The sequence below is a fragment of the Salvelinus fontinalis genome, chromosome 22 (assembly GCF_029448725.1).
Source record: "Salvelinus fontinalis isolate EN_2023a chromosome 22, ASM2944872v1, whole genome shotgun sequence".
Classification (NCBI taxonomy): Eukaryota; Metazoa; Chordata; class Actinopteri; order Salmoniformes; family Salmonidae; genus Salvelinus; species Salvelinus fontinalis.
The window spans coordinates 21,026,599-21,045,723 of NC_074686.1; the positions used below are offsets into that span (position 1 = coordinate 21,026,599).

Below are 19,125 nucleotides of genomic sequence, written 5' to 3' on the forward strand. Positions count from 1 at the left end.
CCTACATAAGAATGATGTTCATTGACTACAGCTCAGCATACAACACCATAGTACCATCAAAACTCATCATTACGCTTGAGTCCCTGGGTCTTGACCCCGCCCTGTACAACTGAGTCCTGGACTTCCTGACGAGCCGCCCCCAGGTGGTGAAGGTAGGAAACAACATCTCCACTTCGCTGATCCTCAACACTGGGGCCCCACAAGGGTGCGTGCTCAGCCCCCTCCTGTATTCCCTGTTCACCCATGACTGCGTGGCCATGCACGCCTCCAACTCAATCATCAAGTTTGCAGACGACAACAGTGGTAGGCTTGATTACTAACAACAACGAGACAACCTACAGGGAGGAGGTGAGGGCCCTCGGCGTGTGATGTCAGGAAAATAATCTCTCACTCAATGTTAGCAAAACAAAAAGAGATGACCGTGGACTTCAGGAAACAGCAAAGAGAGCACCCCCATATCCACATCGATGGGACAGCAGTGGAGAAGTTGGAAAGTTTTAAAGTTCCTCAGTGTACATATCACCGACAAACTAAAATGGTTCATACTCACAGACAGTGTGGTGAAGAAGTCGCAACAGCGCCTCTTCAACCTCAGCAGGCTGAGAAAATGTGGCTTGTCACCGAAAACCCTCAATAACTTGTACAAGTGCAGAATCGAGAGCATCCTGTTGGGCTGTATCACCGCCTGGTACGGCAACTGCACCGCCCATAACCACAAGGCTCTCCAGGGGGGGGTGCGGTCTGCACAACGCATCACCGGGGGCAAACTACCTGCCCTCCAGGACACCTATAACACCTGATGTCACAGGAAGGCCATAAAGATCATCAAGGACAACAACCACCCATGATAGCGGGTGGTATCTTCAGAAGGCGAGGTCAGAACAGGTGCATCAAGGCTGGGACAGAGAGATTGAAAAACAGCTTCTATCTCAAGGCCATCAGATTGTTAAACAGCCACCACTAGCACAGAGAGGCAGCTGCCTACCTACAGACTTGATATGACTGGCCACTTTAATAAATGGAACACTAGTCACTTTAATAATGCCACTTTAAGAATGTTTACATATCTCGCATTACTCATCTCATATGTCTATACAGTATACTGTTTACTACACTATCTATTCTTTACTATCTATTGCATCTTAGCCACTCTGTCACTTCTCATCCATATATTTTAAACGTATATATTCTCATCCCATTCCTTTACTAGATTGTGTATTAGGTTGTGTTGTGGAATTGTTAGATATTACCTGGTAGATACTGCTGCACTGTCGGATCTAGAAGCATAAGCATTTAGCTACACTCGCAATAACATCTGCTAACCATGTGTATGTGACCAATAACATCTGCTAACCATGTGTATGTGACCAATAACATTTGATTTGATTTTAATAAAGACTCCAACCAGTCCACCCAACCACTCAGAGGCATCCCATGGTCCTAAAGCACACCATTGCCTCATTTCTGGGGGGGGGGGGGGGACAAAAATATAATTTCATAAAATGTTGGGATGTTGCCCCCCCGTCCCCAGTGAAAGTTGCTCCCCAAACAAAGTATGTTTTTCAAATCCAGCTTTGAGCTGGATGTCTCAATGTGTAGTTCATGCTTGCATAATCTATGAGCAGACTTACTGTTTTACCACGATTAGCCTCAAAATCCCTGGTTTGAAAGCAACTGTTTTCTTGAAGCTCTGCCACACCATTTTCCCTATATTTCCCCCCACTTGGGACAGCCCCCTAGCAATTTGAGTTCTTGCCAATGAGCTTCAGTCCCTCGCATTTGAATGACTACTAGTAAGAGGCGTGCCCAGCACTGTCCAGTGAGGTTGCAGGGCGGGCCCAACGGCTCAGCGGACACAGCAGAGAGAGAGCAAGAGAGCGAAAGAGCAATGACGTGGTGCACATATCTGCACATATGTGATGTACTATGCAATTTTTAAGGACCACTTTTGGCTCGTGAGTGTTACTTTCATGACTACTGGCTAAAAAGTATACACAATGTACACACAAGAGCAGAGAATCTCTTTAATAAGAAGTCCTTTTTAGGAATCAAATATTTTTGACAGAAAGAAATGTACATAGATATTTACATAGACATAGACACCGGTTTTGTCAAACAGTATTAATGTTCCACAATTACGAAAGAGGTTTATTACATTTTCAATAAATAATTGGTCAATTAAATCCATAATGGGATCCATAGGACTGACCAAAATATTGCTCAGTTAAAATTTCCGGTTTCAATAGCACTTTAAATGGTCGCTGCACTCTGTTGAATGAGCCAATAGAATAATTGATCCCCTGAAATGAGGGTCCATTCAGTCTATACAGACATATTGGGCTGAATAGAACAGACTCATTGAGCTGCTGTCGCTCCTGCCTCTGGAACCCAACAGATTATGACATTACAATGTAGAATGGAAGCTTCGTAATAGTCAGTCAATTGTAGGAGCTGATCTTCATATAATAAGACATAGTTCACTCTGAATACCTCACAAAGTCATATCTAGGTATGTTTGAAGAAACATTTTTATGTTAATCAAATAGGTACAGTCTGTCTATCTTCTGCATATTCTGTAATCCTATCACAATGGTAATGTGATGAGCTGAATAGGCTAGGACGAATCGCAACTCTCCCCAAAGCGGAATGACATCATCTGCAAAGAAGTCCGTTGATTGACAGATATTCTATCTGCGGTACATTGGGAACATTACGAGCGGAGCGACAAGAAGGTTACAACACTGACACCCCCCCAACCCTCTGTAATTATGCCGTCTTTTCTAAATTAATCTCCCTGGCAGTTTTACTTCCTTTAAATTACGTTGTTGTACGCTGACATTTGAGCATCCACGGGCTAATGTTTTTATACGGTCTGCTATGCCCATCTTTTACCTACTTGTCACCTCCCTAGGACGACCAGACGCTAGTCCCTAGCTCTTATTGAGATGGGGAGGACGACTAGTGCACTGGCTGGAGACTTCGGCCAACACAGAATAATATACAATATTCTACTTAGCATACGCTTTTATCCAAAGCCAATTACAGTGGAGTGAGTGCATACTTGTTGCATACATTATTAGAAAGGGTATGAGACCCCTGCGGTAATTGAACCAACAACTAGGTCTGGCACAATTATCGTATAATTGCGTAACCATCCATTCTGGACAATAACCGTGAACAAAAAATAATAATCTTAATTATCGTCGTACCCATTATACGGGTTGAAAATGGCACTGATAAATGCCTGTATTGAAACGTAGTGGCTGTACAGTAACATGCTATAGATGACATCAGAACTCTGACTCTGAGCTTCACAGAGTTGAACTTGAGCACTTTGCACGAGAAGTTTCCCGCATCTCTCCTGCTAATTGGGCAACTTTTACACATTTTTTGTTGTCTGAATGAGGGAAATTATGTAAATGAAGAGGATTATGTATTATGAAAGATGAGACGTTGAAGGTTATAATGAATACCGCTTTGATGTCATACAAGCAAGCCAAACACCTGTGAATCCAAACGTGTTCATGTCATATCCAGTGTCAATGATTACGATCACTATATTTTAGGTGCAGTTACAATATGACATGGCATCATTTTTTATTTTTATTTAACTAGGCAAGTCAGTTAAGAACAAATTCTTATTTACAATGACGGTCTACCTCGGCCAAACCCGGACGATGCTGGGCCAATTGTGCACCGCCCTATGGGACTCCCAAGCACAGCCAAATGTGATGCAGCCTGGATTCAAACAAGGTACTGCAGTGAAGCCTCTTGCACTGAGATGCAGTGCCTTAGAACACTGGGCCACTCTGGAGCCCTCATATCCTGGGTTGTTCTGAATGCACTCATGACAAAATGATTATCGGTTTCCCTGAATTGCATTGTGGAAGCCAAACACTGTGAAATCGTATTTTAGAACTTATCTAGTCATGTTGGTAATAGAACAGGCTTTCACATGATGCCCATCTGACCTAGATTGCGATTTATAGTGGACCGTTTTTGGATTGCGGAAACAACAGTAATTGTGTGATGGCGGGGATGCAGGGTTGTTCCAAACAAAACAACCACAAGTCTGCTTGCTCTATTTCCTTTACGGTACAGCTAGGAAAGCTCAAAATAGCACCTTATAGTTGAACTCTTCTTTGAGTCATAAAAGTGCATTGAAATGACTTAGGAACTGTGTACACTTTGGAGAGGTGTGTGACCACTTGGAGACACCAGTTAGTCCTCTCACTCAAACCTTTGTTATTTATATGTCTTCTGTTACACCTACCCACATTTCCCAGGAATATTCTTATCATGTTACTGAATGTATCCAGAGTATTTTCAGATTCTTTATCAACCAATGCGGCGAAAAGTACAGTAAATGTAAAATGCACATAAGATGTGCTGTGTAATGTTGGGATTCAGTCTTGTGAACAATTGTGTCCTCCCTGTGGTCTAATCATTTTCCCATCATCTCCAAACTGTTCCCTTTCAATTGATACCATTGTTATGCATATCTTTTTCATATTTATTCTGTAAGAAGCATTTCAATTTAGCCCTATCGACCCTAAGAGACATCTGAAAGCGCATCATCCACATATACACGCTCAGGTAGGCTAATAACATATTGATAATGCTAGCTAGCAGACCACAACTAGTGACAACTTTGATACAATATAGCTATAGTAGCCTATAGTACGTCAAGGGGCATGGCTCCAGACCGTGAGCTGAACATTCATTAGTCTAAATGGTCACCTCACTCAAAGGTTTCCTATTTTTTGAGCAGCTAAAACCATGATTTTGTCAAACAGTAAAAGTGCATTATCCCCATGATTCATGTAATGAAAGTTTCTGCCCAGTCCCTGGGCGCTGTTTCACTGGGCCTGCTGCTGTGGTGAGCAAGCCTCTTGATGTGCGCTCCGGGAGAGAGAAAAAAGGCTTCTGGTTGTATAACATTTCAAAATCCAATTACGGGAAATACATAGCTTTGGAAGCAACTACTGTTGTTCACAGCTTTCTGTGGGTATACTTTCTATTATTTGAAAAGGAATAGGAGAGCCGCACACTCTAGGAGCTCTGATGCAATCATTGAATAACCTAATAACCAATGTTTGGACACACAAGTGGTCTTCATCACGGTATAATGACAAACACCGCGGGTCACTAGTTCATATAGTGTCAAAGAACACAAACAAGTGTCTGTAATCATGGCCGGGTGTGGCGTGAAATCATTGGTTCATTTTCAGATATAATAGAACATACAAAAAACATGAATGGATACCATAACGATCATAGGTACTATTTGGCTACATAGGCCTACAAACATTTACAATAAATAGCAAAATCACAATAATCACAAGAATGGCTTCAGATCAAAGTCGACGTTGAGACCGAGGGGAGCAACGGTCTTTAAATTAAAGATCCAGGCAGCCTCTCATCCCTCTCCTAGGGAGGGTGACGTGTTCGATGCCGATATAACGTAGGAGGGAAATCGAGTGATTCGCTACCAAAAAGTGGGCTGCAACTGGGTAGACCGAGTGTTTGTACCTAATGGTGCTACGATGCTCCGAGATTCGTGATTTTAATTCGCGCTTCGTTTTTACTCACAAAAGTTACAAGATACACTGCTCAAAAAAATAAAGGGAACACTTAAACAACACAATGTAACTCCAAGTCAATCACACTTCTGTGAAATCAAACTGTCCACTTCGGAAGCAACACTGATTGACAATAAATTTCACATGCTGTTGTGCAAATGGAATAGACAAAAGGTGGAAATTATAGGCAATTAGCAAGACACCCCCCAAAACAGGAGTGATTCTGCAGGTGGTGACCACACACCACTTCTCAGTTCCTATGCTTCCTGGCTGATGTTTTGGTCACTTTTGAATGCTGGCGGTGCTCTCACTCTAGTGGTAGCATGAGACGGAGTCTACAACCCACACAAGTGGCTCAGGTAGTGCAGTTCATCCAGGATGGCACATCAATGCGAACTGTGGCAAAAAGGTTTGCTGTGTCTGTCAGCGTAGTGTCCAGAGCATGCAGGCGCTACCAGGAGACAGGCCAGTACATCAGGAGACGTGGAGGAGGCCGTAGGAGGGCAACAACCCAGCAGCAGGACCGCTACCTCCGCCTTTGTGCAAGGAGGTGCACTGCCAGCGCCCTGCAAAATGACCTCCAGCAGGCCACAAATCCTCTGAAACCCTGTTTTCAAGAACAAAGGAAATTACATCTTCTGCCTGAGCCAGGCCAAAAAATTAAGGGATGATTTGCATGGTCACTTTGATATAGATTGCAGCCATTTAAATGTGACATGAGAACTTCTAAGGTTCTTTATACAGTTGAAGTCGGAAGTTTACATCCACTTAGGTTGGAGTCATTAAAACTCGTTTTTCAACCACTCCACAAATGTCTTGTTAACAAACTATAGTTTTGGCAAGTCGAATAGGACATCTACTTTGTCCATGACAAGTCATTTTTCCAACAATTCTTTAGACAGATTATTTCACTTCTAATTCACTGTATCACAATTCCAGCGGTACATACACTAAGTTGACTGGCTTTAAACAGCTTGGAGAATTCCAGAAAATGATGTCATGGCTTTAGAAGCTTCTGATAGGCTAATTGACATCATTTGAGTCAATTGGAGGAGTACCTGTGGATGTATTTCAAGGCCTACCTTCAAACTCAGTGCCTCTTTGCTTGACATCATGGGAAATCAAAAGAAATCAGCCAAGACTTCAGTTTATTTTTTTTGAGACCTCCAAAAGACTGGTTCATCCTTGGGAGCAATTTCCAAACCTCTGAAGGTACCATGTTCATCTGTACAAACAATAGTACACAAGTATAAACACCATGGGACAACGCAGTCATCATACCGCTCAGGAAGGAGACGCTCTCTGTCTCCTAGAGATGAATGTACTTTGGTGCGAAGTGCAAATCAATCCCAGAACAACAGCAAAGGACCATGTGAAGATGCTGGAGGAAACCGGTACAAAAGTATCTATATCCACAGTAAAACGAGTCCTAAATCAACATAACCTGAAAGGCCGCTCAGCAAGGAAGAAGCCACTGCTCCAAAACTGCCATAAAAAAGCCAGACTACAGTTTGCGACTGCACAAGGGGACAATGATCGCACTTTTTGGAGAAATGTCCTCTGGTCTGATGAAAGACAAATAGAACTGTTTGGCCATAATGACCATCGTTATGTTTGGAGGAAAAAGGGGGAGGCTTGCAAGCCGAAGAACACCATCCCAACCGTGAAGCGCGGGGGTGGCAGCATCATGTTGTGGGGGTGCTTTGCTGCAGGAGGGACTGGTACACTTCACAAAATAGATGGCTTCATGAGGGAGGAAAATTATGTGGATATATTGAAGCAACATCTCAAGACATCAGTCAGGAAGTTAAAGCTTGGTCGCAAATGGGTTTTCCAAATGGACAATGACCCCAAGCATCCTTCCAAAGTTGTGGCAAAATGGCTTAAGGACAACAAAGTCAAGGTATTGGAGCGGCCATCACAAACCCCTGACCTCAATCCCATGGAAAATGTGTGGGTAGAACTGAAAAAGCGTGTGCGAGCAAGCAGGCCTACAAACCTGACTCAGTTACACCAGCTCTGTCAGGAGGAATGGGCCACAAAACTTATTGTGGGAAGCTTGTGGAAGGCTACCCAAAACATTTGACCCAAGTTAAACAATTTAAAGGCAATGCTACCAAATACTAATTGACAGTATGTAAACTTCTGACCCACTGGGAATGTGATGAAAGAGACAAAAGCTGAAATAAATAATTCTCTCTATTATTATTCTGACATTTCACATTCTTAGAATAAAGTGGGGATTTTAACTGACAGGGAATTTTTACTTGGATTAAATGTCAGGAATTGTGAAAAACTGAGCTTAAATGTGTTTGGCTAATGTAAGCTTCCGACTTCAACTGTATATATCAACGTTTGGAGTAGTGAGGGCGGAGGAGAAGAATCTCTCCACTCCATCCATTATTCAAATAATCAGCGCTATTTTAGTCGGTTAATTTGCAAATCAGTTCCAAATACCGATCTCAAACCTCAAACACTTTAAGGAATTATTTCAAGTGCTTTTTACAGTATGACAATCAGTATGACAATCAGACCCGAATGACCCGAAGGACAGACAAAATATATCATATCAATGCAGACAGTGAGGGAGAAAGGGGGAGAGGGATAGCAATAGAGTGAGCGAGAAAGTATAAAGATCAGAATGCTTCTGACACACCAAGCAGGCCGCGAGCTGCAATTTATTCTCCGGGACAGAGAGAGACAGAGAGAGACAGAGAGAGACAGAGAGAGACAGAGAGAGACAGAGAGAGACAGAGAGAGACAGAGAGAGACAGAGAGAGACAGGGAGGGAGGGAGACAGGGAGGGAGGGAGGGAGACAGGGAGGGAGGGAGGGAGGGAGGGAGGGAGGGAGGGAGGGAGGGAGGGAGGGAGGGAGGGAGGGAGGCGCTAGCCGTATGTGCAGCTCAAGAGGTGAAGGATCCATTCAATTCCCACACAGGGCCAAGGGCTTACTTTATACATACACATTCTGTCTGTCTGGGGTCAGTAAATGGAAACAGCCTTGAATGCCTCAAAACCATTTCTGAAGTGCTATCACTTGAGGATGAAAGGAAGGCAGGAAAGGAAGTATAATATGTATACTATTATAGGTGCTCTTTCACAAAAAAGTTGCCTTTACCTGGCTGTGACAGAGACCGTTTCACTGTAATGAGTCTTCTCAAGCACAAAACCAGTGAATTATAAACAGAAAATTAAGTTTTTACGACGTATTATGCCACATTGTTCTCTCTGGAGTGCTCTTTCAATAGTTTGCAGTGAATTCAAATTCAATGCCATTCCAAACCTCATCAGGCATATTAACATGTAGCACGCTGTCTGTTTGAAGAAGTGTCAAACTTTAAATTAGTGAAGGTGCAATACTTAATCAACCCATAGCGCAAAGCACCACCACCACTAAATTAGCTAAACAATAAAAATGCTAATAATCCTCAGCAGTAAGCATGTTAATACATTAATGAGGGGAAAAAACTATGTATTAGGACTTGGAGTTAGCAAATACACTATATTTACAAAAATATGTGGGCACCCCTGAAAACTGGTGGATTCAACTATTTCAGCCACACCCGTTGCTGACAGGTGTATAAAATCGAGCACACAGCCATGCAATCACCACAGACACTCCAACATGGGCAGTAGAATGGCCTTAAAGAGCTCAGCGACTTTCAACCTTGCCCCATCTTAGGATGCCAACTTTCCAACAAGTCAGTGCGTCAAATTTCTGACCTGCTAGTGCTGCCGCAGCCAACTGTAAGTGCAGTTGTTGTGAAGTGGAAACGTCTAGGAGCAACAGCAACAATGGCTCAGCAGAATGGACCACTGAGTGATAAAAATGGTCTGTCCTCGGTTGCAACACTCACTACTGAGTTCCAAACTGCCTCTGGAAGCAACGTCAGCACAATAATTATTTGTCAGGAGCTTCATGAAATGGATGAAGTTGGCTACACCATCCTAAGATCACCATGCGCAATGCCAAGCATCAGCTGGAGTGGCGTAAAACTCGCCACCATTGGACTCTGGAGCAGTGGAAACGTGTTCTCTGGAGTGATGAATCACGCTTCACCATCTGGCAGTCCGATAGACAAATATGGGTTTGGCAGATGCCAGGAAAACTCTACCTGCCCCAATGCATAATGCAAACTGTAAAGTTTGGTGAAGGAGGAATAATGGTCTGGGGCTGTTTTCATGGTTCGGGCCGCTTAGTTCCAGTGAAGGGAAATCTGAACGCTACAACCTACAATGATATTCTAGACAATGCCCCTGTGCACAAAGCGAGGTCCATACAGAAATGGTTTGTCGAGATTGGTGTGGAAGAACTTGACTGGCCTGCACAGAGCCCTGACCTCAACCCCATCAAAATTGGTATGAATTGGAACGCTGACACGAAGTCAGGCATAATTGCCCAACATCAGTGCCTGACCTCACTAATTCTCTTGTGGCTGAATGGAAGCAAGTCCCTGCAGCAATGTTCCAACATCTAGTGGAAAGCCTTCCCAGAAGAGTGGAGGCTGTTATATCAGCAAAAGGGGGGACCAACTCTATATTAAGGCCCATGATTTTGGAATGAGATGTTTGACGAGCAGTTGCCCAGATACATTTGGTCATGTAGTGTAAGATCCAGCAGGACATAGCATCGGTCCAGAAAGTCACCAACAAAATACACAATGGTTTCACAGGTTTTTTGTTTAAGGAAGCCCTGTTTGCTTTATCTCCTGTATTCAATTACTGCCCCGCTAATTAAAACTGTATGTTAAATAGCCTCAAAGATAATGATTGAAAGTCAGGGGCACACACACACAGAAAGAGAGAGACAGACAGAGAGACAGACAGAGAGAGAGAGAGGCAAGACGACAGGAAAGAGAGAAATCAAGGTGAGAGGGGAGTCTGCTGTTTGCATGGTTACCTCTGTTGAATGAGTCTCACCACACCTCTCTGGAACACTCAGCTACTGGGTAGGGCAGTAAACACAGACGCAACTCTGCATTCAGTACATGTTTAACCAGTGCTATGGGGTCATGGAGCTGAGAACCCAATGCTTTCCAGAAAGGCAAACCCAAAATAGATAAATAGAAGTGTGCTCTACTGGGAATACCTGCCTAAAGGAGTTTTGCATCTACTGGTTTCAATTGACAATGTTGGTCGGAGAGCACCTGGATAATGTTGTTTGGGAGACCTTTGCGGCCCGTCTGGAATTGAAACCACTCACCATCGTTGAGGTCCTGTAGCAGGTTCTCTCCTCCAGAGAAGTCCAGTCTGACTTTGACGTTGACGGTGAGGGTGACAGACTGGCCTGGCTTCAGAGGCAGCTGAGACCCCGCCTCGTCCAGGTCCCAGCTCAGGAACTCTCCAAACAACTTCTCTACGGGAAACAATACAACAAGACAACGAATAAAGTAGAGCACAGAGAAAACCTTCAGAGTCAGACTTTGTGGAGACAACAGGCATAGATAATATCTATATATTGAGAGAGAGAGAGAGAGGAGAAGTAATGAAACATTATACTCTATGAATCTCAGGACAACCTCTCTGAGGTAGTCAATACTTTATATTTAAAAAAAAATATGTTTTACCTTTATTTAACTAGGCAAGTCAGTTAAGAACAAATTCGTATTTACAATGACGGCCTACCAAAAGGCCTCCTGCGGGGACAGGGGTTGGGATTAAAAATAAAAATACATTAAAAGAAAATATAGGACAAAACACACAAGAGAGATAACACTACATAAAGAGAGACCTAAGGCAACAACATAGCATGGCAGCAACAAATGACAACACAGCACGGTAGCAACACAACATGACAACAACATGGTAGCAACACAACATGGTAGCAACACAAAACATGGTACAAACATTATTGGGCACAGACAACAGCAGAACGGGCAAGAAGGTAGAGACAACAACACATCACGCAAAGCTGCTACAACTGTCAGTAAGAGTGTCCATGATTGAGTCTTTGAATGAAGAGATTGAGATAAAACTGTCCAGTTTGAGTGTTTGTTGCAGCTCGTTCCAGTCGCTAGCTGCAGTGAACTGAAAAGAGTAGGGACCCAGGGATTTAATGAATAATAGTATAATAATAGTGCCCTTCTCAACTCACGTCTAAACTTTGTTATAGAAACAAAGACTGTTTGTTCTTGAAATAGTAAGAGAGGAGCGTCCTAGTGGACTCTCTCCCAGCACTTATTGGACCACAACAAACAACATGTTCCTTCAGCAACAAAAAAATACATCCAGAGTTTTTTCCTGAGTTGCACAGTTTTTGCACAGAAGCTAAAATGAATCAGAAAACGTAATGCTGGGTAGTAACTTTCAAGTCTGGTTGGAACTTAGCAGAGCATGACAGCAAAATGACAGGGATAAGACACGACTTTACATGGTCTAACATTTTCAAAACCAGGAAATAAGCAGGATGCCATCTCCTGGGTTTGTACCAAAAGGTAATTGAAATGAAATTTGTTTTGCATATGTAAGCATCTAGCTGCTGACACAGACTGATCTGGAGCTTATTGCGCTGCTGGCCATTTCAGCGTCGAGACGAGAAGATTCATAGTATTACTTGCATATTATTGACATTTAGAGGGCATCCAATTCCGTGTGTGTGTGTGTGTGTGTGTGCGTGTGTGTGTGTGTGCCTTCATGCGTGTCTACATCACAGCGTAAACCTGCTCATCTGATGTTGAGGCTAAAACTATGACAACCCTGGGTGAAAGGTTAATAGCTGCCAGTTGGTGGTTGGCAGGTCAGCTAACTATCACCACTCAACAATAGCAGTGTTGCACTCCGTCCGTAAGACTAAACAGGCTGATTTATGTTGAACGTTAAACCCTGCAGGCACCTGAGACTTATGGTTGAGTCAGCTGCTGCCACTTGAACCAGGCTGGATGGATGAAGGGAACAGAACAGCAAATGAATGATGCATCAACTGAATAACCCATGTGGCTTTGTCTTAAACAGGTGTGCTCTACAGTGCACTGCAGCCCCCGCTGGGTTCAAAGCAACAGGCTGGTAATACACTAACCAAAGCAGTCTCGCTTATTTTACTCTCTCTCCCTCTTTGTCTGTATTTATATTGTTCAATCGCCCTCTTCATAGTTCTCTCTCTCGCACTCTCCCTCTCTCATTGGTAATTGTTATTTTTTTATTCTGTTCATTTTGCTGCAGTGATTAATGACAAAATAGTGAAATTGCTAAATATTGCTGGCATGTTATGCCAGTGACCAGCAGCCTAAAAGTACCTGCTTACAGTTCCCCATTTGCATTTATTTTTGGTAATACCAATTACTCCACACTTTAAAAAAGTGTACTCGGTCATAACATACTTTACATGGGCAAATTAAATGAATATAAAGGAGAGTTTCACATCTTCCTATGTCTGAGGGGGGTTTTAACCTTCCAGACTTGTGTAGTGAGTTGATACAATTCCAGAGCTTTTACTTGTGACTTATAGTTAAATGCAGTAAAGAGGAAGAATGCGTAGTGTACTGAAGATGCACATGTTAATAGCCAGAATATTGTTGTCTATTTCCTAAGGATAAAGCTAAGAACATGAACAGCTTCATAGTTAAGAACATTATAACAATATGGAAGACAATTAAAAGTCTTCCACAAGACCCAATATCACTCCCTAAAAACACAACCTGATGGAACAATCCTTGGATAGCTTTAAAGAATTAACACATCAATTAGTCTACATGGAAAACTAAAGATATAGAAAGTGTAAATAACTTGGTAACAAGAAATACATTTATTTCCATGACAAAAAGTTACATATCACGAATGCCAGGTTTCCTCCAGATGTGACGCTTGGCATTTAGGCCAAAGACTTTAATTTTGGTTTCATCAGACCAGCGAATCTTGTCTTTAGGTGCCTTTTGGCAAACTCCAAGCGGGCTGCCATGTGCCTTTTACTGAGGAGTGGCTTCTATCTGGCCACAATCCTGTCTCGGAGCTCTACGAACAATTTGTTCGACCTCATGGCTTGGGTTTTGCTCTGACGTGCACTGTCAACTGTGGGACCTTATATAGACAGTTGTGTGCCTTTCCAAATCATGTCCAATCAATTGAATTTACCACCAACTGAAGAATACTCAAGGGTAATCAATGGAAACAGGATGCACCTGAGCTCAATTTAGAATATTATAGCAAAGGGTCTGAATACTTATGTAAATACGTTATTTCAGTTTTTTTATTTGTAATACATTAGGAAAAATTCAAAAAAAATGTTTTTGGTTTGTCATTATGGGGTGTTGTGTGTAGATTGTTTTTTCCCCTCATCAATTTAATCAATTTTAGAACAAGGCTGTAACGTAACATGTGGAAAAAGTCAAGGGGTCTGAATACACTGTATAAAGCATTTTTATTTTATTTAACTTATTGAGACGAGAAAACATGTTTGTTATGAAGCTGATCATGTGCTCTTTATGACAGAATGTTACAATTAGGTGAACAATTTATGTACCTGGATGTGAGGTCAGAGACCCATTTTGGCTTTAAGACGATAATGAAAGATGCATGAATGGACTACAGGTACATTTGCTCTCTGACCCCGTCATAACACATCAGCATTATTACATCTATCCTTCGATGTTTTATCCAGGCCTAAGATCTTCAAGCACTAAGCCCTCACATATACATGGAGGAAGAAGCCTTTCCATTAGCTTTACCTGGTCCATTGAGAGAGGAAAAACATGAGCTGAAGGTATATTGTAATGATTGTTTCTTAGTATGCTTGGTGGTGGTCATCAACACGCTAGACATACCTAATGTTTTGGAGAAACGTAGGACTGCAGGGCCCAACACTTCCAACAGCTTAGCGGAATTCAGCACATTATCCAGGAATTGTTTAGGGATGTCAATGTTGTGGGCATTACCGCATATGAAAGCTATGCCTAAGTATTGAAGCATACTGAGCAAGGCGAGATAGAGAGAGAGACAGAAAGAGAAGAGAGAGAGAGCAGACAAAGATAGAGAGCAGAGAGAGAGCAGGAAAAGCACCTCTAACCCAGACAGCTACAGCATGCTAGAGTGGGTTGTGTCTGAACACCAGGCGACCTGCTTAGAGCGGGGCTGAGGCCAGGGCCGGAGGCCAGGGCAAGGGCAAGCCACCATATGGCTGCCTGGATGCAGTTGGAGCCAGTTCAAAGCAGCATTATTTTTAACAATTTTTGTAGGGAATAGGGTGCCCTCTGGAATACAACCTAAGCAGAGACAGATACACTCATTGGAGGAAACAAACAAAACCTCGAAAGCTATAAATGTACCGTAGCAAAATTAAAGTGGTTTAGTATTCTTGACAGGTGCAAAAGTGATGTGAGTATCTCTCTGTGGCTGAAATCCCTGTGAATGACAAGGACCTAACAGCTCAAAATGGATGAACTTTAGTAATCGGGGCATGTAGATATCATCAAAAATAAACGGTGGATGACTTTACTGAGCTGTACATGGACATGGGCATGTTGGGTGTCATAGTAAAAAACTGAGTTTGCGTACAATCGTGGCCAAAAGTTTTGAGAATGACACAAATATTAATTTTCACAAAGTCTGCTGCCTCCGTTTGTCTGATGGCAATTTGCATATACTCCAGAATATTATGAAGAGTGATCAGGTGAATTGCAATTAATTGCAAAGTCCCTCTTTGCCATGTAAATTAACTGAATCCCCAAAAAACATTTCCACTGCATTTCAGCCCTGCCACAAAAGGACCAGCTGTCAGTGATTCTCTCGTTAACACAGGTGTGAGTGTTGACGAGGACAAGGCTGGAGATCACTCTGTCATGCTGACTGAGTTTGAATAACAGACTGGAAGCTTCAAAAGGAGGGTGGTGCTTGGAATCATTGTTCTTCCTCTGTCAACAATGGTTACCTGCAAGGAAACACATGCCGTGATCATTGCTTTGCACAAACAGGGCTTCACAGGCAACGATATTGCTGCCAGTAAGATTGCACCTAAATCAACCATTTATCGGATCATCAAGAACTTCAAGGAGAGCGGTTCAATTGTTGTGAAGAAGGCTTCAGGGCGCCCAAGAAAGTCCAGCAAGCGCCAGGACTGTCTCCTAAAGTTGATTCAGCTGCAGGATCGAGGCACCACCAGTACAGAGCTTCCTCAGGAATGGCAGCAGGCAGATGTGAGTGCATCTGCACGCACAGTGAGGCGAAGACTTTTGGGGGATGGCCTGGTGTCAAGAAGGGCAGCGAAGAAGCAACTTCTCTCCAGGAAAAACATCAGGGGCAGACTGATATTCTGCAAAAGGTACAGGGATTGGACTGCTGAGGACTGGGGTAAAGTCATTTTCTCTGATGAATCCCCTTTCTGATTGTTTGGGGCATCCGGAAAAAAGCTTGTCCGGAGAAGACAAGGTGAGCGCTACCATCAGTTCTGTGTCATGCCAACAGTAAAGCATCCTGAGACCATTCACATGTGGGCTTCTCAGCCAAGGGAGTGGGCTCACTCACAATTTTGCCTAAGAACACAGCCATGAATAAAGAATGGTACCAACACATCCTCCGAGAGCAACTTCTCCCAACCATCCAGGAACAGTTTGGTGACGAACAATGCCTTTTCCAGCATGATGGAGGACCTTGCCATAAGGCAAAAGTGATAACTAAGTGGCTCGGGGAACAAAATATTGATATTTTGGGTCCATGGCTAGGAAACTCCCCAGACCTTAATCCCATTGACAACTTGTGGTCAATCCTCCAGAGGCGGGTGGACAAACAAAAACCCCAAAATTCTGACAAACTCCATGCATTGATTATGCAAAAATGGGCTGCCATCAGTCAGGATGTGGCCCAGAAGTTAATTGACAGCATGCCAGGGCAGATTGCAGTGGTCTTGAAAAAGAAGGGTCAACACTGCAAATATTGACTCTTTGCATCATGTAATTGTCAATAAAAACCTTTGACACTTATGAAATGCTTGTAATTATACTTCAGATTCCATAGTAACATCTGACAAAAATATTTGAAGACACTGAAGCAGCAAACTTTGTGGAAATTAATATTTGTGTCATTCTCAAAACTTTTGGCCACGACTGTAGAATCTCAGGAGTAAGTGGAATTATTGTGTAACCCTAACACAAATAATTCAGAAGATTTGTGATTGACAAACATCCAAGTTTTGGGGGGTGAAATAAACTACTCTTCAGGTACAAGAGTGAGAAAAGAAAGTGCACTAGACAATTAGAGCCTGGTAAGATACATCCCATGAAATGTATAATGCACTTCAATGACTCACTGTTAGACACAGGAAAATTCTGATCACCAAAAAGGTGACAAGGTAGGGGGGCCATGAAATATAGATTGTCTTAATGACACAGAGCCTGAAATATTCATAGAAGGAGATACTACACTGCAATAATTAATGGCGAGAGAGAGAGAGAGAGAGAGAGAGAGAGAGAGAGAGAGAGAGAGAGAGAGAGAGAGAGAGAGAGAGAGAGAGAGAGAGAGAGAGAGAGAGAGAGAGAGAGAGAGAGAGAGAGAGAGAGAGAGAGAGAGAGAGAGAGAGAGAGAGAGAGAGAGAGAGAGAGAGAGAGAGAGAGAGAGAGAGAGAGAGAGAGAGAGAGAGAGAGAGAGAGAGAGAGAGAGAGAGAGAGAGAGAGAGAGAGAGGAGAGAGAGAGAGAGAGAGAGAGAGAGAGACGAGAGAGAGAGAGAGAGAGAGAGAGAGAGAGAGAGAGAGAGAGAGAGCGCAATTGGCACCAACTGTGCGGCAGAGAAAGAAGGATGGAGAGGGGAATGAAACATGACTAAATAGAAAGGGATGGAGAGAGAGAAGGAGATGGAGAGACGGAGGAGATAAGGGGAAAAAACAAAGCTATTAATCTCCCCATGTTGACACCCCACTGCCTTATTCAACAGGTAGGCTAGCCAGCAAGAGTTGGAACTAGTGATGTAAGCCCTGGTGTTATCATCAATACAAAAAGACACAACAAGAGTTGGAACTAGTGATGTAAACGCTGGTGTTATCATCAATACAAAAAGACACAACAAGAGTTGGAACTAGTGATGTAAACCCTGGTGTTATCATCAATACAAAAAGACATAACAAGAGTTGGAACTAGTGATGTAAACCCTGGTGTTATCATCAATACAAAAAGACATAATAAGAGTTGGAACTAGTGATGTAAACCCTGGTGTTATCATCAATACAAAAAGACATAACAAGAGTTGGAACTAGTGATGTAAACCCTGGTGTTATCATCAATGCAAAAAGACATAACAAGAGTTGGAACTAGTGATGTAAACCCTGGTGTTATCATCAATACAAAAAGACATAACAAGAGTTGGAACTAGTGATGTAAACCCTGGTGTTATCATCAATACAAAAAGACATAACAAGAGTTGGAACTAGATGTCAGAACTAGTGATGTTGGACTGTAGATTGCAGACCACAGTGGAGCCTCTTCAAAAAAGACATGAAAAAATGTCAATAGCTAGCTTCCCAAACGCTTTCGTTTTTCCTGTTGCCTCAATCTGACACACTATTTTCTATATGTCTGAGATACAGACTATCATTTCTCTATCATGCTAACGCAGAGAGAGCATGCAGAGTTCAGCCTAACATCCACTTGAATGAATGAGTGCTTCAAAGAGTGAAGCAATATCTAATTGCAGGGCACTACAAACCTTGAAGTTGTGAAAAGATGTGTCAAAAGTTAGTGAACCCTCAACACCCTGTTGGTGATGAACAGAAAACTGTGCATTCTTTTCATCGCTGAAGAATCGATCACTGATTGGCCTTTCATACTGACAGCCCTTGCTCAGAGCTGCCACAGGTCTAACACACTCTGTTACTCCAGCTGGTCCATGTCCTACACCAGACTTTCCCCAAACTCAGTCATAGGGACCACAAGGGGTGCATGTTTAGGTTTTTTCTCTAACACTAGACAGTTATTTCAAATGATCAAAGCATGATGATTTGTTGATTATTTGAATCAGCTGTGTAGTGCTAGGGCAAAAACCAAAACATGCACCCCTTGGGCTCCTGTAGACCGAGTTTGGGAAACCCTGTCCTATACACAGCTGCCCAGGTCTTATTTGGTCGGTCCGTAAGACACGGGGTGGAAAAGAGATGCATAGAAACAGTTGAGTAACATTCACTTATAATTAATACACACTCCATTAAGCTATATATAGCCTGCCAATATACCACTAAAATCAGTCTAGTGGAAGCAGGTAGCCTCACTACAACCCTGTTCACACTGACTCTACTGCCCTCTGTGGACTGAACTCCTCCATAAGTTCCTACCTCAACCACTTCTCTCTCTCTCTCATCGTTGGCTGCTGAGGCCATATTGTACATAGACAGAAATATTAACGTTGCTTTTCTACAGATGCCTTTTCCCTATTGTGAAGAACTGACACCATCTGTCATTAATCCATTTGTCATAGTGAGGGAGGGAGGCAGGGAGGGAGAAACACTGGAGCTAGGGTAAACACAGACTACCCTGTAGAGGAGCAGAGGACGGAGTTGTCAGGACAACTAGCAGTATATGATGAAGTAGGTCCACTAGAGAGTGGTCGGGTCAGGAGAGGACAACACCAGG

The 19,125-nt window shown here is 42.8% G+C and overlaps 1 protein-coding gene across 2 annotated transcripts in view; it reads right to left on the reverse strand.

Moving 5' to 3' along the window:
- Positions 1-19,125, reverse strand: part of LOC129820013 (trafficking protein particle complex subunit 9-like) — a 296,319-nt gene that overhangs the window by 180,845 nt on the left and 96,349 nt on the right. For both annotated transcript variants that reach the window (XM_055876803.1, XM_055876802.1), the window contains one exon: positions 10,787-10,939. In XM_055876803.1, coding sequence (XP_055732778.1) covers positions 10,787-10,939 — 153 coding nt within the window. The remainder of the gene's footprint in view (positions 1-10,786; positions 10,940-19,125) is intronic.